This window comes from Parambassis ranga, chromosome 16, assembly GCF_900634625.1.
Source record: "Parambassis ranga chromosome 16, fParRan2.1, whole genome shotgun sequence".
Classification (NCBI taxonomy): domain Eukaryota; kingdom Metazoa; phylum Chordata; class Actinopteri; family Ambassidae; genus Parambassis; species Parambassis ranga.
This window is the reverse complement of record NC_041036.1, coordinates 7,093,218-7,118,356: the sequence shown is the minus strand read 5'-3', so window position 1 is coordinate 7,118,356 and position 25,139 is coordinate 7,093,218. Positions and strand designations below refer to the sequence as shown.

Sequence of the window (25,139 nt, the reverse complement as noted above, 5' to 3'; positions counted from 1 at the left end):
AGGCATTCAACATGGAGTCATTTAATGTGCTTTTTGTGGCCATCTTTAAAAATCACCTTTTAAACATAAACTTACAATTTCAGAGGATGTTTCACCTTTGAACTAGTTGTAGTTTAAAGTTTATTGATGCAGTGCAAGATAACAGCCTCTTTATATATATTACAGTATTTTGACACTGAGGTGACTGAACAAGACCTCAAACAGGTAATTGAAGGAGGGAGAAATTGCTGCTATTACTGGAAACCAACACTATCATCACATCACCACCAGCTCTGCTCTTTCTACTCATCCCAGAACCAGGTCCTGTTTCTGATCTACAAAACATCTTTATCAACGTTTTCCTTGTGCTTTGGAATTGCCATGAAACCAGCTTCAGTGTTCAATATTGGCTGTAAGGCATAACCTCGAAACATACTTTTTAAATTATTTATATTTTCTTTATTAGCAGTGCATGCACAGTGGAAATCAAGCAATCAGATTTAAAATCCTAACTACATAAATACGTTCTCTGTACATTGTTTTCATTTTTATCAGGATCACGGTTACCCACACAGTACATAGCTAGAACAACAGAGAAAGTCTCCTTTGTAGGTCTGTCAAGTCTTTTACAACAGAAGTTAATGGGTTTGAGAAATATCAGAGGCACAGTCCCTCTGGAGAAATCAATTAAAAACATACACTAGAGTTTCTATTCTTAACATTTTCCTTTGAGATAAAGAGAATACACGAGTAACTTTTATAACAAAAATAAATACAATTTCTGCATTTAAATTTGGTGACACAAACCTGCTTCCTTTCATTGCATCTTTTCAACAGTTTGCTATAAATCCTGCAGACTGTATATAAAAAAAACTATGATTTAAACGAATAATAAGAGTAATAATTACTGCTGGAAGAGTTTAGCAGCTAAAATGATTTTTTAATTGAGATTATAAATACCTAAACTGGAAGAAAACATGTTCTTCTGTCTCTCAGCCAGCAGAGGGCAGTATCATCACGATACAGGAAGAAATGCATTTGTGCATTTGTACTGTTTAATAAAGTAAAAGCAGGATAACAGACTCAAATAATGTAAAATACAAATAAAACTTTTTCTCAAGATTGATGAGGTTGTAGTGAAGCTATATGCAGTTTATCAACTACAAAAATATCCAGAGAAGCTGAGATCCTTACATCTTTAACCATCTGGTCGCCATGGCGTCTGGACTTTTTTTTCTTTATGAACAGGCTCTTAAAGTTTAGTGCACATTTTCAAAATTGGTCATGGTATATCAGAGGGGCCAGTTACCCTATGTGCAGTCTAACTATCTAGAGGTGCAGGTTTATATTTGTTCCACTGAACAGACTCGAGGAGGCCACTGCAATGTGTAGATAAATTCAGCCTGTGTCAGTCGGTCAACAAGGTGAGGTTACAGATAGCAGCAGTCCAATCCTCTGTCCCTTTAAGAGATGACCAGCTTCCTGTCCTCAAGTTCAGAGTAGTTCAAATGTGATCTAAAATCCTCTTCAGAGTACCTCTGACAGTTTTATTTAGCCATGCTCCAGTCCACAAGGCAAGGCCAACCAGTTTCAGTTCAAGTCAAGCATTTGAATGGATTCCAAACAGTACTTTGTCTCCAGTGAGATGTGACAATTCAGTTTTTGCTGCTCTCTGTCGGAGCAGGTGCCGCCTCCTTCTGGCCTTCTTTCTTTTCATCATCGTCCTTGAAAAAGAGAAGAGGAAACATGCCGAGGATACAGCCGATACCCACGCCGATGGCTTTACCCTGCACACAAGAAGGAAGGGAGGATAGAAGGAAATGACAAAACCCATTGCAGGCTTACACTTCTGTCATATGCCAAAAATAAACCTTACATTACACCGCGCAAAATAATTTCAATTTTAATTTGGTTTGAATTCACAAATAAACAGGCAGCAAGGAAGCATCACACCAAACAAGTGTTATGAGTCCTTGACCAAAACAACAAGTGAAACCCCCGACAGCAGTGAGTAGAAAGGATATTAAAAGATAAAAAAAGCACCATGTGCTTCTCTGTTTAGAGCGCTAACTCCCATGCTAGCCACTAGTTTAGGCCACAGCACATTACATGCGTGTATACATCAGCCTCACACACTATTAAGAAGAGAAGTGGATGGGTGGGCAATTAAGGCAATCCACTGGTCAACAGTCTCTGCTTCTGCTGCAGGGCCAGCTTTACTTCCTTCAACCAAAAGAAACATAGCCTAACATGCTAGAAGAGATGACCTTTAACAATTATCCAGGTCCGTTCTACTCTTCTAGTCCCAGATCGATCACTGCAGCTAATTACTAACATTTTACACTTCAGCAGTCAGAGGATATAAGAAAAATCACTCAGGTCTGATTTCCTTCTATGAGTGACCACACACTGTGCATGCCACAGACTGACAGCTCAGTTTTCATACAAACCGTGTGAGAGCTGACTCTGGTCTGCCACATATCAGCTTGTTTCGGGCTCAGATCAGGAATCTGCATCCCCAACCGAGACGCCAGAGCCTCCACATAACCAGCCAGCCTGAAGAGAAAAGGAGAGAAGAAGCATCATTAAACAGTGCAACAATTCATCACTGCTGTTTGGTGCTCCATTCTGCCTCATTCTGTCATAGATTTAACTCACACTTGCTTTGTTTCAGTTTACATTATAGTCTCCCGTGGAGGTTTTTGTACAATACAAGTCACAATCCATTAAACCTCCCACAGAACAACACTTTCCCTCCCGCTGCAGCACAGTAAGCCTCCGCAGTTATTGATAATAACGACGAAATAAACCAGCAGATTAATGTTCCAATCTGGTCCTTGTTGCTGCCATCTGTCATAAACTAGGCAGCTCTCAGCTCAGGGAGATTCCAGTGAGTGTAAATGTAATTTCCAACACTTTACACAGCGGATCGATAATCTGTTTATTAGAAACTCATCAATCAAAACTCCTTTATATTTCATTCCACTTGTAATGTTGGATGTTGTAATATAAAACATTATACATGGAAGGAAGTTGAACATTGAATGTGCCTCCTTTTTTTCTCAGAATGTAGCTGCACTTGGACATTTTAACATAATTATTAAACATGGGCTGAGTTCCCAGTAGAAAACCTGGAAGTGGGTCAGATTTAAAAATATGTTAAACATGCCGCAGCGCCGAGATTTTAATCTCCAGCTGATGACAGGTGTACACTGCAGCTCTGAATAACTGATGAGCTCCCACAACACTTGTTGCAGATGTCATTTTGTTGTAGGTATCATTTATTAACGTGAAAACACATTTTCAGCACATTATGCAGATGTAACAAAATTCAAACATGGAAAAGCGTTCACACCCTCTGCTGTGGGGTTCCAAATTGTGATCAGGTGCCGCCTGTTTACTCTAATTATCCTTGAGATGTGTCTAGAACCTGAGTACGATGATGTCCACCTGTGGCAAATGAAGGCACTCCTGGTGCAGCAGCTCCATGACAGCCTGCTCACACTTTGCTCAATTCTCATTCTCAGCAGTGGTGCTAAACTAAATTAAATGCAAATAATATTATAACCGAAATATTGGAGCAGTTTGAATGTGAGAGATGAAAATTAAAGGTAATATTTTGACCCAGGTCTGGTTCAGTCATTGGCACTAATGGATCCTCAGTTCACTGCTCACACAAATAAGCTGGAGCTGTTGAGCCAGGGGACTGATAAGATAGAGGGCACCTGTGTGTGTGTGTGTGTGTGTGTGTGTAGCCCACAGCCTCTCACCATGATAAAGCAAAAATGGTCTAAAATGTTTTTAAGGACATTTTTAGACAAAATCTCAACAGAGATGAGCTTGAGACATATTTTACTTCCCTGATTATACTAAAATGACAGATGACCCGCTCCGTGTGGAAGAAGAGTATAATAGAGACGTCCCTCGTTTTCCACAGCATCAAGTTAGAACAAAAACCAACAAATGATAAAAATCAATAATCTCCTGCACAGAGCAGAGCTCGCATAACAAAAGCTGAAACAGGCTGATCTGCAGTAAGGAGGCAGCATGCAGATTGTATATAGAAACTGATCAACTAAAATACCTTATAACTAAATTATAGTGAATGATGCACCTACTCTGTCACTTCTCCACACTGTGTACACAAAGTTTTTATATATATTTGGTACAAATCACCAATTCTGTCAATAGAAAAAAAGTCAAATTAAAGTCAGAAAAGATAATACTGCTGTAATCACAATATCCGGCTGAAATGATGAAATTTATTGAAAGCCTGGTTTGCTGTCAGGCCGGGGCTCAGCGTGGGACTGGGTGTTCTCTCTGTGTGAGAGGCGAGAAGGCAGGCTGGAACATGAGCTGGATACGTCACCGGCAATATAAAGTCAATTCAAACCTTTTATCTTTTGGGAAATTACATTTGCAGAAACTAAATCCTTCCACATCTATGAGGATTCTCAGTTTGTTTTTTCAAACAACATCAGAGACGTTTCCATAAAGCAGCAAGAAAGATCAACTACGAGACATTTCCTGGGTGTTGAAGAGTCTTTCTTTCATCACTTTCTTCATTATAAAAGTGAGAAACCCGCTGAGGAGATTAATGACTCACTATGAAGTCATTTACTGACAGACATAATATGCAATGTTGGGGCTGGAAATCTGAGCACAATGATCCTATATTAGATGTCTGCCCCCCATAAAGCCACTGATGAAACTGAGCAGCAGCATCAGTAGCTGAGTGACTCATGAACCACATCAAGGCAAGATTCAGGTGGTGTCAAACACACACATGTTGTGCAGAGGATAATCCATACGTGTGAGTATGGCAGCCCAGATTAGCAGAAACACATTCTACAGCCCACAGGAGCCACGGCTCAGTCGCTGTCTTGTAAAGGAGTAAAGCAGACACTGAGTGGGAAGATTTACAAACAGTTACTGCAATTTAATCGCTACAGTATTGACTAAGGAAACCATTAAGGAACAGTGGAGTCATCTATCTATGCTGCTCGATAAGAGTTAACTTCGACAGCGTACAGATGAACACAAACAGGACCTCTGTGTTTTCTCACTCTCCTCCAACCGTAGCTTGAAATGAAACACTCCTCAGTGATTTAAATTAAATGTATTCAGTTCATCTAATGATCTGGATTACAGCACCGGTTTATACAATAATGCTGCACAAATAACACCCACACTCCTTTCATTTAATTGTACTTGCAGCTGTTGATGTGAGTAAAAACCACAAAACTGCAACAAGTTTGTAGTAAAGAGTCATGAGCTTACCCACAACCTCAGCTCAGGGTTCTCCTGAGCCTCCTTCTCAGCTCTCCACTGCCACTAAAGCGCCACTGACTCACACAGTAATTCAAAGTGCAGGGTTTATATGTCTACACTTAAGCTTTTTTCCTATTTGAAATAAGCATAAGCTGTAATGCAAATGTTCCAGTGAAGGACACCAGGAGGAGCCCTGCAGAAGCCCAGCCTTCACACTCAGCAGTGTAAATTTATCACAATGAAAAAAATCCTCTCTTGTCTGATCCAATCCAATCTCACCTTGAAAAAGTGGCCACAAGGGCTCCATCTTTCTACGATGATAGAGAGGCAATCACAAACACACACACACATGCATAGCAACAATGGTGTGCCTACTGAGAGCGTTTACAGGGGCCACAACAACTTGACTAATCCATCACACTGCAAAGGCAATAGCATTATCCACCTCCTCAGTGTTCATATGTCGGTATAAATTGGATTTTACTGCTAATGGTAATCATGGGAAGCTCCTTTTATGGCAGGGTGAGCTCATTAAGCAGGTTAGGGAGCTGGTGATGGTACCTATGGCCACTAGGGGGCTCACCATCATCATCATCATCATACAAAGATCCAGGGAACATGATATAATAATACAATCAGTCAGAAGAGACATTTAATTTTAATCATTTAATTTTATAGAAAGTTATGTTTATGTCGATAGACCTTGGCTTGTATAAAAGGACAGGCTGCAAGAGGTAGGGTATTCTTTTTCACATTTTCGGTATTGATAAAAATTCAATGATCTTATGGTATTTTCCCTCTCCTGTGCTTTGTTTATCCATCATGCTGTTACCTTTGGGGAACAGACCTCTGCTGTGTGTGTGTGTGTCTCCTTTTCCCTTGCTGCTCAGACTCCCTTTCAGCTGAATTCTATAACTTTAATATGGAGCAATTTAATGACTTAGCCTCCATTAGTGAAGAGGAAATGATAAGGTTAACCTTCATCTTCATGAAGTCATTTAAAAGGAGACCAGTGTGTGGAGAAAACACTGAGTTTGCTGTAGTATCCATACAATGCAAACTAAACTTCTACAGTTTTTCTTAACATTTCATCATTTTGGTGCGTGTGGATGGATGTCTTACCCCAGACCTGCCAGATCAGACACCAGGTTGCCAAGGGCAGCCGCTGTGGAAGACGTGAGAGGAAAAACAGAGACGTTATTACAAGTTGAATGGCACAGGACGTGTTTTTAGAAAGTAAAAGAGAAACTTTTCCACTCAGGTGTGTGTGTATGTACCTGGAGTCATCTTCCTGCAGACAATGTGGCATTAACAGGTTAAACGTATGCAACATATAATACTGGATACTTAGCAATCATAATGGATGACAGATAAATCAGCTGTTGTCTCACGAAGTGACCTCATGAGATTTAGTTATGGAAAAAAAACATCAAGCTACATCACTGAAGAGGGGAGCCGTCGGTGAGGATTATCACAGGTTTCCCTCTATTTCCCTTTAGTACCCGATGATGTTACATTGCAGCACTTGAGTGGCCACTTACAAAAGAAAGAGACACAGCATATTTGGACCAGTAGAGATAATATTTAGTCTGCAAAATAAGCATACATTCTGTATAAATATTAAAGACACATAGGTCTTTTTATAGGTGTTTATGATGGATAACAACAGTGCACTCTGGGCTCATTAAACAACACTACAAAAGACACACTGCCTCTTCTGTCGTGCTTGTATTTTACTGCGATGCCTCCTAAGAGAGAAATAACAATTTGTGCTGTGCTTGTGTTCTCTCTCGGTCGTCCGTGACCCGCCTGTGAGTTCACTGTATTTGTGCGGCTGCTACAGAGGACCCTCGGGGGGGTGGAAGGAACACAAAGCATCACTGCGACACAATCTACCATCTAACTCTGAAGGGAAATCTTGAGCGCTTCCATCTGATCTTTGAGCCACTGCAGCAACAACAGGTGTAGTCATACATAAATCATCTAGTAGCAGTCCAAACTGCAAACTCAATTTCCTGTCCTTCCTCAGGTGACCCGGCCAGGTGTGCATTTACACCCTGATGTATGTTATATTAAGTCCTTGAACACCCTAAACCATCTGATCTCATAGAATAAGCCCGACTGCCGTGAGATCCATTTCAGCTGCTTGTATTATTGACCTTATTCTTTCAGAAAATATCTCAAGTTAGACTGAAGAGTCTTATTAGTGAAGTCGGTGCATTCAGCACTAGAAGTGTTGTTTACAGTGGGTTTCAGCCAGCCTGTGATCCCGACCCCTCTGTCTGCTGGAGCAAAGCATCTTTGCTAATGAGCTGCAGTTATTGGTTGAAATGAAGCATGTTGCTCTGTGAGGAGCTCTTATAGTTAAGAAGAGGGAGCGAGTTGAAGAGAACAGAGGAAGTAATGTGTGCAGTGTTTTTTTTTCATTCTTTGCCAAACTGTCAGTGCCAAATCACACAGAACAGATTTGGACTAAATGAGGAGACTGTTTTAAAATTTCCATCCCACTCAGACTGTAAGAAATGCAAAATATGTTCTACTGCATTGATAGATCACTGATTTTGGTGAATTTAAAGAGTCATTTTCACATCATATGATACCATACTATAAACTATAATTGTATACAATTAATGATTTGATGTTGAAAGCATAATAGTGTATATATAATGTCCATTTTTGCAAGACAAACAGCTGTGAAGATGATTAAATCTGACTAACATGCAGTAATAGGATATCCTGCTGATGTTGTATATCATATACCCCTGAGGAGACAGAAGTGATGGAGATTAGTAATTACAAGGTAAGGTCAGCTGCATTGTGTCCTCTGCTGCTTTTCATCTTAAACATGTCCACCAGTTGGAGCAGCTCATTACAGCACAAAGTGATTGATTTTAAGTGGCCCTGACGTTGTATGTGTCAGTGTGTGTTTGTTCAGTACTCTAAAATTACCACAGAGAGGAGAGTAAATCACAGACAGACAGAGCAGCTTAGAGGAAATCAGGAGGCTGTGGGTAAACTAGGAAAGAAGCCAAACATAATTTTCATATTGCATTTGTACTGTAAATCATTTAACGTACACAAACTGAGAAATGTGCAGCAGCAGCTCTGCATATTCACAGGGTCTTTACAGCACCAATAACACACTAAATGTAATGATACAAAGCCTGTGGGCCATCACACTAATTACAATTACAAACAATGTCATTAAATCATAGTTACCACTCAAAAATGGAACTACAAACACATGTTCTTTTTTACAGTCTTATTGAATTATACTTATCTTTAACATATAACTTGACATGTTAAAGATATTGACCTTTATCAACACTGATTATGTCTGTGTGTGTGTGTGCCAAAACTGTAACCCTGGCAGCACTTATTCCATCTGATGTGTTAATGTAAGATGTTATTAGATGTGTTCCTCGTAATGCAAATGAAATAACAGCAATTTAATACATCTATTATTTTCACTTGCAGGAGCCCATGAGGGGAAAATCCCAGCAGAAGGTGGTGATTTTTTTGGACGAAACTTTAATAGTTTAATCCTATTTGGCATTTTTCACATCATTACCTCAGTTTAATTGAAGTAATTAGCCTAAACCAGCAGGAGTGCATTAATGGTGGAGCTTCTGTCTTCATCAAGACACTTCACAAGTGAAAGTGATTGGTGGTCCTGACTGCAGACTTGACACAAGTGCTAAATCACTGTGGACTCTGTTAGATAACCAGAAGCTTCTTTCAGAGAAGCCCTGAAAGAATCCACAGTCCTGCAGTGCTATTTAAAAATAATCCGAGCAGTAGAAAGTGTACAGGCTGAGCAAAGAACACATTTAAAGGAGGTATCTGGCAGCTGAAATCCACCATCAATGCTGGATTACAAAGCCCAGACTGACAGAAAATGATTTTTACACTTTCTGCCTGAGTGCAACCTGATCAATCAGAATTCCGATCATCTCTCTCTCGATCTGGCTCTCCTCTGCAGTAGATCACTGAGAGGTCCTTTTACATGCGTACATCACTCCATGTCCCTGTGAAGTGGACTGTTAAAAGCTTCGGATCTCTGCTGACTCCACACCAGCTTTAAGTCCTCTGAGTCTTAGAAGATCATTTTTGCTCAGACAGTTTGAGGTTCAAAAGCTTGAACTAACAAGACCAGCAGTGTCAGGCAGGATCTCACATGGAGCAGGAAGAAAACACTACTCAACACCAGATACATTAGACTAACTCATTTTAACCATAGGAGTCAATTACAGCTCTTCAGTGGTGGAATGTAACTAAGTATTTCTACTTTGTTTTACTTAAGTAAACCTTTACATCTATCTATACTTTACTTTCCTCGATCTACACAAAAACATGCATTGTGTTGCTGTCTCTGAAGTTTAAACCAATCAGGTGGCTCTATCAGCTCCAATGATAGCAGAGCCGCTGTTTGGCAGCACTGCTGTTTTGTCACTGACTGTCACTGGCCTCCTGTCCTTTGCAGCTAATCTTACCATTGAACATGGATCCAGAGTCAGCCTCCACTGAACTGAGCCACCAGGGGGCGTATTTAAAAGATGTGTTTGAATTTAGAGGGCCCAAAAACGATTGGTCCATATAGCAGAGCGTTAGAGGCAGAAGTATTACCAGGAGCTACATCTGCATTCTTTGTCAAAATGGCACCACCTTGATATTAAAAGACAACTCATGCATGAGTACTTTTACTTTTAAGACTTTAAATAAAATTAAAAGTAAGTACTTAAGACTTTCAATTCAGTGGGTTTGTTGATGTAGCTTCAGTACTTTCTCCACCACTGCAGCTCTTTGACAAAAACTTAATGCTATACATCTACATGTATGTGTGTCTACAGAAGCGTTTTTACACTTCTTAAATATGCTGCTACTACAACCCAATTCCCCCAAACAGGGACAAGTGATAACATTAAAATGCAAGTGTTTCCCTTTTTTGATGAGGAGATATTATTACAGCCATTTGACCTGCAGGGATATAATCATATTCATGAAATGTTCATTATCTCCACCTGTCTACTTGTCTCGCTTGGTCTTTCTAACATGTGACCTCACTTTTATTTTCTTTGTTTTTTTTAATCAGTGTCAAAGCATTGGGCACATTGTGAGTCTATAATGAAAGCAGCAATCTGTCAGCATGGACGACAAATTTGGCCTTTTCTATTCTGGCTCACTGTCATTCTTATTTCAAAACATAAACTTAGCAGAGATTGATGATATGATTGTTTTTTTATAGCTCAAGATAAAGGTCAGTCAAAACCACAAGAAAACAAGCTTTGTTATATGTAACTGCAATCACAGTGCATGCAAATACTAGTAAATAAACATAAGATGTTACAGGTTAGATGATGAGATTCCCTCTTACCTGCCATGGTTGAAATGCCGAGGACCACACCGATGGATAACTCAATCTGCGTCCCCTGTGAAAATCATACAGATTATACAATGTATATGACATTCCCACTATTATATATATATATATCATATCATAACAAGTGACTATGGGTTACGTCATATAACACGTATGTCACCAATCTCCTTTTTGCCGCACAGTTGGAAAGCAACCTGGGATCCTCACACAGCATGAACTACCTTTAGTCTTAGTACAGTACAGTCAGACCTTGGGTTTTCATTGTTTTCCTCACCTAAGATTTCTTTCTTAGTAAATACCGGGCACATTTTGGCAGGAAAGGTGCTTAAAAATTCATAAAGGACAAAAAAGAAGAGGACACAGAGAAACAGAGACCACAGGGGGGAAAATAACCTAATAAACACCATCAAACATAGAGAGCGTTTTTTTCTTGTTTTCCTTCTGTGCCTCCATCTAACAACATTACAGCACAATTTGTTTTGTTTTACCCTCTGTTGAAATGAAACTCCTGACATGAGAAAACCTGAACTGCAGGGTATCACACAGCACAGTGCGTGAAGCTGACACTTACTGCTAAGATCATGATGCAGTTGTCTAGGAATCCAAATCCAACAAAGGGGAGTGCATTGTGCAGCAGTACTGTGAATAAAAACACAAACAACAAATCACCAAAAACACTGAATATCTGAATCTATATCAATGCACAATAACACTGCACAGACAGAAGAAAAACTCATATATAATACCCAGTGGAGTACTGCAGGCCATCGGGGCAGGACTCACCACCATGAAGGCGGTTGGATATATGTGTAATGTAAACCTAAGACATTTTAAAGCTTAAATCTGTGCTTTTGTAATCATCATGAATGTGTTTCCATTTTATCTATGCAAATCCCACTGTTTGCTTGGATTTAGTACAGTCAGTGCATCATTGTGCCAGAAAGGCTTATTGTTTAGTTTAACTTATCACAGTGATATCAGTCCTCTCTGCTGGAGCACATATGAAAACTGTCCATCCTGCTGTGTGAGCTCCAACACATAAAAACACCTACACACACACACACAAGTCTTGAACAAAAACTAATGCTACACCAGTGGCAGACCAACTACAGAGACCTGCAGAATCAGCAGCAGGGTTTGGATCTCTGCAGCAAAACAGGTTGGAGAGATTTTCACAGTATACCTATTATCACTCTTATCTGTGTTGGTGAAAAAACTTTCCTTCTTTGGGTGTTTCTACAGTACACAACAGGGTGCTACTATGTGGGTCAGTCAGCAGTTCAGTCATCTGATGACAACGAACACTTTGTCAGGTCCCAGAATGTCCAAGTATGTGGATTAAGACGTCTAATAGCATAAGTGATGTTGTTTCTTCATATGCACAGAGATAAAGTTGTGAGTATAAAATCATTATATTCACACTGGAAGGAGAAAAAATGTTAAAAATAAGTTGAATCTTGAGTCCTATTTTTTAGCTCTCTTGCAGTAGATTCCACCCACCTACACTTTCTCCCACAGTAAAATCAAGATTCCTCTCCTCCTTCCACTCGCCCCTCGAGCCTCTCCAACCTCCTTCACCTCCTCTTACACTGGCCAGAAACTCATTATACTGGAATTCTCTATTGAAGTCCATAATGTTAAGATCAGATGCCATAACTCCTCAGTACTGACTTGGATTCTGTTTTCAACCCATGTGCACCATGGGCACATTTAAAGGTACTTTTATAAAAGTGCTTTTATTCCTAAAATGCATGCTGTGTTCTCTAGTTATGCTCAAATCTGGCAATCTACCAGCTTCTCTCCATCTTCTTCCCTGTAAACTGTAGGAAACACTTCTAAAGACTGAATAGTAATACAAACTTCATCCTCTCACACACCTGTCACTGCATGATAGGTTATAACTGTGATGACTCAAGTAAAGTGTACTTTTTCCAAAGAGGCCATCAACAACTCCTGAAACTCCCTGTAGGAAAATCTGAGGTAACAATACTCTCACACACACACACTTTGCTTCAGTGAAAGATGGCTGAGTCAATGTTTCCTTTCACTCGGCCGTGTTATCTTTACTGAGCAGGAAAAACAGCATTTCAGCACAACAGCAGAACCAGCAGAGGAGATTTTTTTTTTTTGCATGTGAATTGTTCGACTTTGCTCGGTCAAATATACACTGTGAGAAAATAAAGACAATGCTTGGCTAACCAGCAGGGTTTCTGACCTCTCAGTAGGAGAGAAAATCGAGGTCACTAATGGAGCACTGCAGTGGGAAAAACGCCAGCACAGGCTTTCAGCTGAGCATGTGCAGGTAGATCACATACTGTATGTGTGAGTGAAGGACCTTCTATGTGCTGAGAGAAACCTATAAGAAACCTCCTTATATTATAGGAGTGGGAATGCAAAACAAATGTTTGGGAAAAGAGATGCTAAGATGAAGGGTGAGTCCCCTTATGACATCAGAAAGGGCTTCAAACCTGATTGGCTCATTCAGATACACTCTTTTAAAACAAATGAATGAACTTTGCTCATTTTTTGAGTCTTTGGAAAGACTGTGGACACATTTATGTTAAAAAACAATGATGACACTGTGAAGATAGACAGGAAGCAATGGGGACAGAGACAGGGGATAACATACAGCAAATTTCCGAAGGGTTAAAGTCATATAGCTTGAAGCAATGGTGTTTCTCTTTTAGTATGGATGTGTTATGCATCAAGTGATGTGACATCTAATGTTAATCTGATAACAAGGTGCCGTGTAGTTCCACACCTTACTGTCAGCACGCTAAGGTTCAGACTGATTACTCATGTAATCCTTTGCTTCTTTGGGGCATCAGGTCCATTAGCACAAGTCCATTTACTGTCCAGCTCTCATGTCCTTTGGGGACATCAACCAATGAACTGCAATATCCTGCTCATTAATTAAGGCTGATGCTCGTTAATCTTTCTGGTTGATTGACAGTTAAATGAGGGGTGTCAATCTAGGCAGACAAGTATAAGTTTTAAATCTGTTCTCTGTCCTTGTTTGGTGCATGATTTAAAAAGATGAAATACACATGACAAACCACATCACAGATACAAACAGATTTCTCACCATATCTTAGCTGTGCAGCAGTTGGTGGTGCAATTTCCAGCTGTCCTGAAAAAGAAAAAGAAGAAACAGCATTATATAAGTATATGAATGGTGTCTGGTCTTTAAAGGGAAAAAACGTCATATACATGTGACAGTTCTTAAATGGCAAAGCCTATCAAAGGGGTAGCGGGAGAAAATCCTGACACAGGATTTGAGGAAGAGGAGGAAACAGCTTCTATGTCAGAACACACCCCCTCCCGAGAAAGACGTAGATGAGGACAGGAGTGACGTCAGAAAACGATGCTGCCTCAGAAGATGCCTGCCAGCACACTGATTAATGTGGAGTGTGACAAACAGGCACAGAGAGGCAAGAGCTGGAGGGACAGAAAGTGTGAAGGAATGTCCGGGTTCTGCCTTCACATCCCCAGATTTTAAACGAGAGAGAAACGGAATTAAAAGGTTTTAACTAACACTGCAAAATATAATATGCATCAGACTGGAAATGCAACAGTTACTGAAGTGTGAAGTTGCTCCAATGATATGCTGTAAAACAGTGACAATGATTACATTTGTTTTAAGGCCAAAGACACAAGAGGAGATCATTCCCCTCTGCAGGTTCTGTGAAATTGGATTTACTGCCAAGAGGTCAGGCCAAATTTTAGTCTATGTAATGAAGTCTGTTCCATCACATCCAGGTGCTATTGCTCTGCACGCATTTATTCACACACCTCTGTGTGTGTGAGCTTCATTGGTCCTGCTACTACAGCCATCCTCATTCCCCAGTGCACCTCATTTCCGTTCCTTCCTCTCCTCTCAGGTGTCAGATAACAAGCTGACTCTTGTCTCATGTGTCGCCTACAAGGATGGACAATCATTCACCTGAATGGCGGCCACTTCATCAGCTCACTAAAACTCCCGCTGAAACATTTACATATGATCACCATCAACACTCAGATCTGTCACTGCCTCCTCCTTCTGCAGAGTGCATAATGAAATACTATTGAGCTTTTGTTATTTACAGGTTGTGAGAAACTCCTCTCAGCTCCACAGGCATAAACCATCCCACTACAAGACAGCAGCAAGCTGGCAGGGGTGAAGATCCTCAGGGGGTATCCAGGGAACCATTTCTCTCTATTTATCACTCGTTGAAGGATTTAATAAAAGTCTGAATGATCCTCCAGTGCTGCATCAATCAAATGCATAATGTTTCTCACTGAAGCCTGTGATACTGCTGGGGAATCAAAACAGCAGGACGTTCTTGAATGGAAACTAAATTAATTTGAATGTTTTCTTTGAGGAAACTCTTCTTCAGGCAGAGTCAGATGGGTGAATCCCACATGATTCAGGCTTGCGAAGGTCAGTAGAATTGCTCATTAATGAAGGCGAGGGTAGTGGTGTCAAATCAGGCTTCTCAGTTTTTCTTCATTATGTCTACTAATTAAACTATAAAACACAATGTGTAGCTTTTTAATGAGCTTTTTCAGTCTTAATATCTGTCTCATCATGCTTGACAAATATCTTAAATCCAAGGTTTGACACACTTTTCAGTCTTTTTGCCTTAAAAAAAATTCAACCACTAATGTTATATAATATTTTTTGTGGGATCACAAACAAAAACATTGCTCACCCAGACTGCAGATAATGTGTGTCATACACGGCTGAATGATGCTAAACTGCAGCCAATCATGGATCTAATGACTGTCTGGCCCACTCTGATGTGAAAGAAATAGTGCAATACATCATTTCTGCCCAAATCATCGGCCCTGTGCCTGCTGAAATGTCCCATCACTTAAGAAGAATGAGGCCAAATGAAAATGCAGCTGAGTCACCGTCTCGTAGTCGCATGAAGAAAAAGGAAAAAAAAATTACGCAGATTCAGGCTCTCATATATTTTCATGCAGCCATTTATTAGATTTGTGATGATGCTAACATGGCTGTGTACTGTGAACTCTCACAGACTTGCTGCTTCAGTTTCAACAGACAGAAGTGGTGAAAACATTTCACAAGTCACTAACAGCACGACCAAACTCTTAAGCAGCCATGTTTCATTCCTCTCAAGCTTTACTTGCTTATCCTGTATCCTTATGTGCAGCATGTGGCATCTGATAAAGACTCTGTTTACAGATAAACACAAAACCCGATGAGTCGTCATTATGGTCACAGATCTTTAGTGCCAGATCAGCAACAACACTACACACACACACAACCCACGCTATACTGCATCTTAGCAGTATTTTGATTATTATATTGCACTTCTGGGTCTGTGAGAGTCACACGTTGTCTTGTTGTGCTTTGACAAATGGCTCGTTCCACTGTGTTTTTTGGTGCAGCATTAAAAGTGAAGCATGAACAGAGTTTCTGGAAATGTGAGATAAGTCTGAAGGAAACAAAAAGCCACGCTGTCCCTCAGCAAAACTCAGTTAAGATGAACGACTCTGTCCATTCTATGTTTTATTCATCTCATTTAAAAGTCACACATTGGGGGCCATGTTTTGTAAATTCAGGTAGCTGTGATACAGGGACAAATCAAAACATTACAATGCAGTGTGTGCGTGTGTGTGTGTGTGGTGTGTGTTGGGCTTAATCGAGCAAATGTGAAACATCCTTGTTTTCCTCTGGGAATGTATTGATTTTCTAGTTGAGGGTATTCTTGTTATCTGAGAGAGTACCTGCTGTGTGAGTGTTTATGTCTCTTGATCAGTATGTTTAAATAGATGCTAGGTGCAAAAAAACTGGAATTTTCTATGGATGTTAACTCAGCGAATGCCATCACAATGGAGGCATGTGTGGCAGAGTGTGTGTGTGATATTCAGTGGAAGAGGAACAATCGAAGGCTACAGCCATTCATCAGCTGCACAGCAGCTCACTATTCCCCTGTGATGCATGAGACAGAGAAGAAAGGAAATTACAAAGCGCACTGAATCTTGGTCCTGATGGACTAGACAGTCATTATAAAACATTATAATGAGCATGTGTGGTAAGATTTACAAAGAAAACCTGCCTAACACACACTGAAAGCGATCCATTCTGTGAAGTGAAATGGGATATATTTATGTTTTTACAGTAGCCAAAAGTAGCTCAGAAAAATAACTGTGTGCACCTTCAGCATGTGATTTAAATATGAAACATTATTGCTGTTGTTCCATTTCCTCAAAGACAAATTATAACCTTTACCAACCCCCCCAATATGTGCATTTGAGGACTTCTGAATGTCATCACAACATAAAGTTCCCACCGAGAGGAGGTAATGAGTAGCTTCTGAGTCAGTGAATTTCTGTGAGAAGAAAAACACAAAGCACTGGAGTGTGACCCCACACTATAACTGAGTTTCAGTATAGTTATTTTTTTCCTGTGAGTTCACTTAACTTTAAATGGCAGGTAGACAAATATATATATATATATATATTGCAGGCTGTTCCCCTGCGGCGGCAATTTAGACAGCTGTGGGTGGCTTGAAAGTAAAAACACAACCACAAATCCTTGAAAAGAGCCTCCTGACAAACCAATACAAGTAGAAAAGAAAAGAAGGAAGCATACTTGTTTCACATCTGTCAAAGCAAAGAGGAAAGTGGGAATTATTCAAATGGAAAAGGACGCAGATGGTAAGACTAATAACATTTCTTCCTTACAGGTATGTCTCTCTGTAGCTTCGTTCAGACTCCCACCATTCAAGTCAGATTTTTTACCATTATATGATTTTTTGTTAGGTCTATATGGAAACACAAGGATCAGGTCAGGATGTGGTCATCTGCATCATTACCGAGAATGATCTTGTCAGAATTCATGCAGTTATATAAACATAAAACATATAAACAGCATTGCTGCAGTAGCCTGGCGTTGCAAATAGTTCCTGTACTGTAAAGACAAATCAGCTTCTACCATCCTGCATGGACCTGGCGTAGGTGGCAACACATCAGGTTATAGTCATGTCCACGAGTGTACATCCGAGTGGCAAAACATCCAGATGCCAGGATTTAACCTCTTGGACACTTCTACTAGCAAAGCAGCTTATGACAAATAAAGACTTGTGACTTTGTACAAGTAAATAGCTAACACAGAAATACAAAGCAACCAGCGAAGTCCATCCATTTTCTGAACCTGTTTATCCTGTACTACAGGGTCGTTGTTTGGGATGGAGCCTATCCCAACTGTCAATGGGCAAGAGGCGAGGTACACCCTGGGCACCACAATAACACCCCAAGAGTGTTACCCCAGTGTTACCTACGGGTACCCAAAGAAAACATATGTAGGCACCAAGCGACAACCTTCAGGGCTCAAACTTGAAGCCCATGTGGAAGTGTCAAAACTTGTATTTCATGCCGCAACCGCTAGGGGCTGGCTCCAAAAGTGAGTAATTTACCATAGACTCCCATGTTAAAATGGCCGACTTCACAGCAGAAATGAACATGTTTGCAGCCTGAGCGACAGACGGTTGACGTATCACAATGCGAGTTTCCTGCTTCCACGATCACCCGCCCCCCCAAACTCCACTCATGCTCCCCCTCTTTGGCCATATTTGGATTTTTGGCAGACGTGACGCTGCCAACATGGCGGTGGTCTGAGCGTCCCAAAGCCTCCCACCGAGCCTCAAAACGGCTTATCAGAAACAAATGGGTGACATCACGGAAGCTCTGTCCATAGTTTTTACTGTCAATGGTAGGCACGGGAAGAACCAGGAACCTTTTCGCTCTGAGGCAGCAGTGCTAATTTTCTATTAATGTGAAAATGTGTGTTTCTCCAGGCCTACAGAGAAATACTCACCTTGATATCTACTATAAGTGCTGACTTGACAAGGCTGCAGTAAAATCAGGTGACAGTGTAGCAAGGTCAGCCACACAAGCCTCTGAGGGACCCGAGGACAGAACAGAGTGCTATGGTCTGTAGTCTGGTCCACCTCACATATGAAGGGACCCAAACAGATAAATGACACAACAAAAAGGCACAAAGTGTTGGGAGGTCACACCCTCCTGTGACAATTATCCACCCCTGTCTCTCTGAAGCTCATGACATCGTGATTGAATGGACAGGCTGCACCAAAACAAATACAACCTTGAATTTCAAACACTTCCTGCTGAGCAGAATTATATTACCTGGGCTTCTATGTTTGTCGGTGTAATTTGATTCATGCCTCAAACCCATCTGCCGAGGCGTCAGACGGGAGAAGAGCCATATGCAGCCATCATCATCATCCTCACTCTCCTACCTTCTCATTTAGAGACATTCTAATTGGTGACAGGTTGAAAGACACATCTGGGAATTATGTTTCGATTTAGATTTCTTTTCTTATTTCACTCTGATGTTGATGTGCTGGGAGCCACATTTATTCATGCTTACACTGCTACATATGAAACAGAAAGTGATACAGGCTGAACAACAGAAAGCAAAGTGAGCAGCAGGCAGCAGGTGGGGCAGCTTCAAAGGCTGATGAGGTGGAGACAGGTGGGAACAGGTGGATGAGTGAGTGGGCAGGTAAGGCATCTAGTGGCTGGATGGGGAATAGCAGGTCTGGGCTTCACCTTCAGAGACCCCGAAGCACCAACTGCAGTATCAAAAAATCTCCAATGCAGAATCACGTTGTCTCTCGGCCACGAGACTGATAGGTTATTAATGACTGCAGCTCTGTTGATGTTGGCACAGGCAGCTCTCAATAAACACACACAGTGGCTGTGTGATTAATTGTGTGTTGTCAGGAAACACAAATTAGCAGAGGAATGCTCCTTCACTCCAAGGGAATGTCTGCTATGTAATAATTCAATGAGAACCACTGCTGCTTTACAGAAAGTCAAATATCAACTCAGAGAAGGTTCCTGCCATTTTTGATCCTCATATGCAAATTTGTTCCAGGCGATAACAAACATGGCTGTGACCCCATGGCGTTGGATGGAGGTGATGGAGGTTTGTGGAGCATTGGCAGCAACACGCAACACAACCTCTGACTGACTTTGACTTTTTCTGTGAGAGAGGCGCAGTTCTGGGCTATAAATGTGTGATGTCTTCTCTGTGCCTTGGAGTCATTTGTGTGTCTTCCTGTGTCACAGTAGCTCCATTTGAGTGAAGATTAGCATTACAATAAGACTGTAGAGCCGAGGAGGTGTGAAGAAATGAAAAAGGTGCTTCCTTTTGTCCGTCGCCTTCCGTGGAGAGAAGGCTGCACTGTGACAGGGGGTAAGAAGCAACATAGAAAGGTGAAATAAAATGGCACCATTCACAGCAGCAGAATGCACGCTGAAACATCAGGAACACAGACCTCCCACTGAAATATAGACGATTATGAATCATTGAAAGGAAGTGTAATTTGTGTGGTTTGCATGCAGCCTTAGGGTTCACTGTGACAAAGCAAAGTCATAAAGACGTGCTGCTTTCTTTCCCTGTTTTACATCTCCAATTAACATCACTCTGCACAGGAAGGAAAGTTTCCTCTGTCTCATCTCCTCCCCTGTTTTTCCCTTCATCATCCCCGCAGCCTGGTGGGAAAACCTCATGTACAAAGTCACCCTGTAGCTGCACACTGATGATGACAGAGGTCCAGATGGAACAATACATCTGCTTCTTTTCTCCGCTGTCATGCAAAACTTGACACTCGAATTTTTGGCGAACAAGAATTATACTTTATTATGTAAATATATGCTCCCTGTCTGAGAGGTGTGAACAATATTATATATTATATACAGTGATAAATCGTGCCAAAAAGTGTTCAAACATTAAAAAAGTTGTTGATGAAATGATGATTTATTTTTCAGCAGTACTCATTTGGACAGTATGTTATTGAATGAATAATGACTCAAACACTCATCCTGACTCCATTTCTCCATTAGCCTGAATATCTCAGGCAAGAGTATAATTATTACAGTTTGTTAAATTTACCAGTGCCATGAAATAAGCACTAAACTCAAGCCTCCAGTCACTGACAGTAATTAGTGAGCAATATTAAACTGGCTTCAGGTCACAATATAAAACAGGTCTAAAGCCGTGTTTTCATAAAGTTTTATTAAAAATAAATGATCTAAATTACCTCTCTATGTTCAGCTTTGTCTGCATCTCCAGTTCTGGCATGATTTAAAGACAAAAATTGATGAACTATGAATGGATCTAGAATGGTTCAATTGGTATTGATCATCTTGTCAGAGTCACCCTGCACCAAAAAATAGAGACCCTCATTATTCTCTCCTACCTCAAAATGTATCTAAAGCTCGGTTTTGTTCCCAATCTTCTCTCCACCAGATTCTCAGAGACTTGGAATGTTCTATCTAAAATATTAATGGCCCTAAATATGGGCTTCTGTAGCACCTTGACAACAAATTCTTTTCAAACCTCTCCCTATTCTTCACACAGACAAACAACCAGTCCTTGAAAGTACTGCAGCTGCTGTTTACTGCCCTGAACAAATAAAATGTGCAATAATTCACAGCCTGCATGTTGCTTTCAGCTAAAATAGGTGTAACAAATTGACAATTTAAGCAAAAATGTGAAATTCATCAGGTAATTTAAGGATGGATACACTTAATAATATGATGATTAATCAATACTGTGTTGCAGTGTCCCCATTATCCATGAACGCATCATTAAAGGTACTATATACAGGATTTCATTCTGATGAACTTTTTGTTAAATTAGTGTAACTTCTCTTTACAATCTGATAGCAACCGATTAGTTCGGCAGTTTCGCATTAAAACGAAGAATATTAATCATCTGTGGAAGCTATAAAACGCTAAAAACATCAGCCAATCCTCCGGGTGGACCCTGCGCGGAGTATTGGCTGGTTGTCACTCTCTTCCTGCTCTGTGCGCACCAGAGAGGTACGTGCATGATGGCCGAAGTCACTTTAATTTATCTGCAGGAATCTGAACAGAGGAAATTGTACTCGGTGAATATCGCTACAAGCACCATGAATCTACTGCGGTGCACCCTATTAAGCCAGTGGACCCAACCAGCACAAAGATATGTCAGAAAGCTTCAATCACAGGCAGACATCTCGCACCCTTTCCATACAGCTACCCGGAATGTCAGAAAATAAAGGTTTGACTTGAGGCGTCCCGCAGGCCCGGGGCTGGAATCATGATGGCTGTTGATAAGCCTGTCAAACACTCAATCTCTCTGCTAGAGAAGCAGTCAGAGAGTACAGCAATTCAGCTGATCTGTAGCCGAGAGAGGTAAGAGAATCCCTCTGGGTTTTTATAGCACCAAGGTGAGCGAGCTCCAGCCAGGCAGGCCCCACATAGGAGAGAGCAGAGAAAGGTGGCTGTCACCTCAGCGTGCAGGTTGTCAGGGGTGTTATCTGTGCTGGTGTTCTGCAACATAAAACAATCTTCACTTACGATTGAGTAAAAAAGATTCTCTTTGCTGCTGTGATGTGAAACCCTCCAGCGTGAAGCCCACGAGGGATTTGATGCTGCTTGCTCAACGATGAACTTGCACAGTGTCTGTGGCCCGCAGAGGGAGGCTTGCAGCATGTGGTCAGGATGCAATCAGCCACACTCGACATGGAAATAATGACGTGCCGCTAGGATCGGCGAGCATGAAAAAAGCCTTGTGTTGGTGGTCAGATTTCCTATCCCATCTCCTCTCTGTACTCGGGTACAAAAACATAATAATATCAAAGGTGCAAATAGCTCCAGGGAAGAGGAAGGGAAGTGTGCACACACAAACCGATTTTCTGTTGTAAATTAAAAATTATTTCCTGCTGTAGAAATCTAATCTTACCCTCACTGAAAGTGTGAAATCTTAATCAATAGAATAGCTCACTTCAACAGTTTAGATATGACAAACTTCCACTGACACTGTTCTCTGTAATCATCCCTCTCAGCATCAATATCAGCCACAGAAGCACTGAAGCTGCCATCAGTCAGCAGAAGATTAACTTGCCCCTACATGGAGAATGAATTCTGTGATCCGATCAGTAATGTGGCAGATCAATAGCATCACATCCAGAGAATAGAAACGTTCTTCTGTCCCCGGTTCTATTTATGGCTTCGATACAGGACCCTATAAAGACTGAATGACTGCTTACGCAGCTAGCTAGCCAATAGTTAATATATAAAGTATATGGTGCCCTACGTGTGTTGGAGCGGTTTGAAAACTCATTATCAGTCAGGCTCTGATGCTGACCCTCACATTCTGTACAGTGGGACGAAACAGACCATTCATAGCAGTGGACGCATGTTGGCCCGACATTCCACAGGCTGCTGTGATCAGTAACAGAATGTCCTCTGGGCAAACAGTGGATCCATGTTTAGGAATTATTTTACACATTTTATGAGGCCAGATATTTGAAGTTCCTCTGCAGGGTGTTCATGAGGATCAGTGGTGCATCATGAGACAGGAGAAGAAACAAAGATCCACTGAATACACTCCACTCAAAGTAACAGCACTTCATTCTTTTATCCTTAACTGTGCAGTGATTTCAAATTAGTTAGGCAATATATGTATAATATTATGAGCACTGCTTAAATGTCTACTCCTTTTTCCTCATTCAAACCCAATATGTAACTACAGCAGACACCAAGCCGTTACATAAACTTACGAGCATCTATTTCAGACTCTGCACTTTACTTCTGCAGAGGAGTATAGCGGGTGACAGCAGCTCGGGGCAGGCTGCTCCCAGAGACCCTCATATGCTCTAAAGCCTCCTCATCACTAATGTTTTCCTCCCTCTATTCTATTCGGTATTGATCGACCCATTTCTCTGCCTCATGTGGGAGATCATTCCTCCTCCTCCGCCTCCGAACACACTCCACACATAATTTCATTCATTACATTTCATAAAATGAAAGCAATGCCTCATACAGTGTAAGAGACGTAGTGGAGAATGTGGTGGAGTAATCGACTTTCACAGAAAACTGCAGAGCGGAAACGCAGGATGCAAGTCAGTAAATTTGATCAATAAATATGAATATGAATATTAATCAGAATCTATTTGCACTTGCCAGAGAATTACACAGCAGCTGACACATCTTTGGAAAAATTATGGACAACACAACAACAATGAGAGACGTGCAGGCATCAGCAGACTGCAGAGGACTCACAAGTCCAACCTGGGCAGAGACAGAGTTCACAATGTGACGCACAAAACACCATCCCTTCAAATCAATCTTTGGGCCGCTCCAACCTGCCCAGTTTTTAGTCGGAGGAGACAAATCTCAGCTAAATCGTGGTTGGACAGTGAAGTAGAGACGGGGCCCTACCTGTCCACACCTACAGAGTTCATGTTTGTGCCACAAACATGAACTCTTTCCTGTATAAACCAATGCAAAGGCAAACCTCTAGTTAGATTATATACAGAGATTGCTGTGACCCACTTCCATACATTAACACTGCATCACTTACCTTGAGCAATGGCTATGGACTCGAACCTGTGCAGTTCTCGCAGCAGACAGGTACGCTCTGACGGGTGAAGGCTATAAATAAACTCCTTGGCTCCGTGGGGTGAGTTGAGGGGCTCCACGGGCTCCTTCAGTGGGTGCGTTCCCATGTGACACCGCTGCATCACCGTGAAGAGAGGCGGCTCTGAGGCGAACAGCGCCTGGGCTGCTGCTGCTGCTACAGCGGGAGCTGGGTGGTTTCTGAGCCCGCCTCTGGTCACCCCAGCGCCGGCTCTGAGGGAGAAGGCAGGCCGCAGGACTCTTCGCAGGCAGGGCAGCATCTCTGAGGATGGAGGAGGAGGAGGAGGAGGAAGAGGAGGAGGACTGAGCAATGCGCCGGGGAACCTGGTGTGGAGAGCAGGAGAGGAGGATGAGGGAACAGGCCTGTTTACCACCACTTTTAACACCTCAAACACACAACATGATGTTAATGAATCGCTGCGATGAGAAGAGCCAACACATCCTCGACCTGGAGGCAGAGCACAACAACACACAAGCCTGGCTGGCACACACTATTTACGCACAAATTGACCCGAGATTATACACGCACAAAGCAGGAAAAAGACGGAATGAGACCAAACTGTAACTTGTCTTATTGGACGGACCTCAGTCGATGCTCCGCTGTCCCGTCCAACAACCTCCACCACAAACCTTGACGATACAGAAGCTGCGGCGGCGCATGCGGCTCCGCTTCAAGGCGCCGGGAGACTTTACTGACAGCTGCGACCTTTAAACGCTGTAGTGTTTGTGCGAAAACACATTTTTGCGAGCGCAGTCCGGTTTGGTGTAACCTCTGTCTGACAGGATGGTGTGAAGCGGATGGGAGGGACAGCAGCCCCGAAAATATGCACCAATAGCAGCGCTGCTTTCCTCCGTGCGTAACTCTGACGGCACCACCACGTACGTCCACTCAGTGCATAAGTATATGGACAGAAGGCTGTACTGTTTTCATCGTAGCCAAACATACAGGGAACATAGGAATTTATCTTTGTTTGTATTCTCGCGAGGAAAAGTGTGATTTAGTGGACCCTGGAATGATCGATAAAGCCCAAGAAATCTGTGCCATTTACTATAATACCAGAAATAC

General features: G+C 41.6%; 1 protein-coding gene across 1 annotated transcript; it reads right to left on the bottom strand.

Annotated features, from left to right (window-relative positions):
* Positions 1–857: 857 nt before the first annotated feature.
* Positions 858–24,848, bottom strand: LOC114448642 (transmembrane protein 65-like). Its single transcript, XM_028425730.1, has 8 exons — positions 24,658–24,848; positions 24,018–24,397; positions 13,716–13,760; positions 11,202–11,269; positions 10,625–10,679; positions 6,373–6,415; positions 2,430–2,535; positions 858–1,766 (listed from the first exon to the last, which is right to left on the bottom strand). Exons 2-8 carry the CDS (start codon positions 24,331–24,333, stop codon positions 1,635–1,637), a joined length of 765 nt encoding a protein of 254 aa, XP_028281531.1. The 5' UTR covers positions 24,334–24,397; positions 24,658–24,848; the 3' UTR covers positions 858–1,634.
* Between the last annotated feature and the right edge of the window lie 291 nt (positions 24,849–25,139).

Bases quoted from the DNA above. Each gene is read 5' to 3' on its own strand.
- LOC114448642 (XM_028425730.1), bottom strand. From the start codon at position 24,333: ATGCTGCCCTGCCTGCGAAGAGTCCTGCGGCCTGCCTTCTCCCTCAGA. The intron at 11,270-13,715 runs GTGAGAAATCTG...TTTTATTCACAG, and splicing joins TGCTGCACAGCTAAGATATG to TACTGCTGCACAATGCACTC. The intron at 10,680-11,201 runs GTAAGTGTCAGC...TGATTTTCACAG, and splicing joins ACTGCATCATGATCTTAGCA to GGGACGCAGATTGAGTTATC.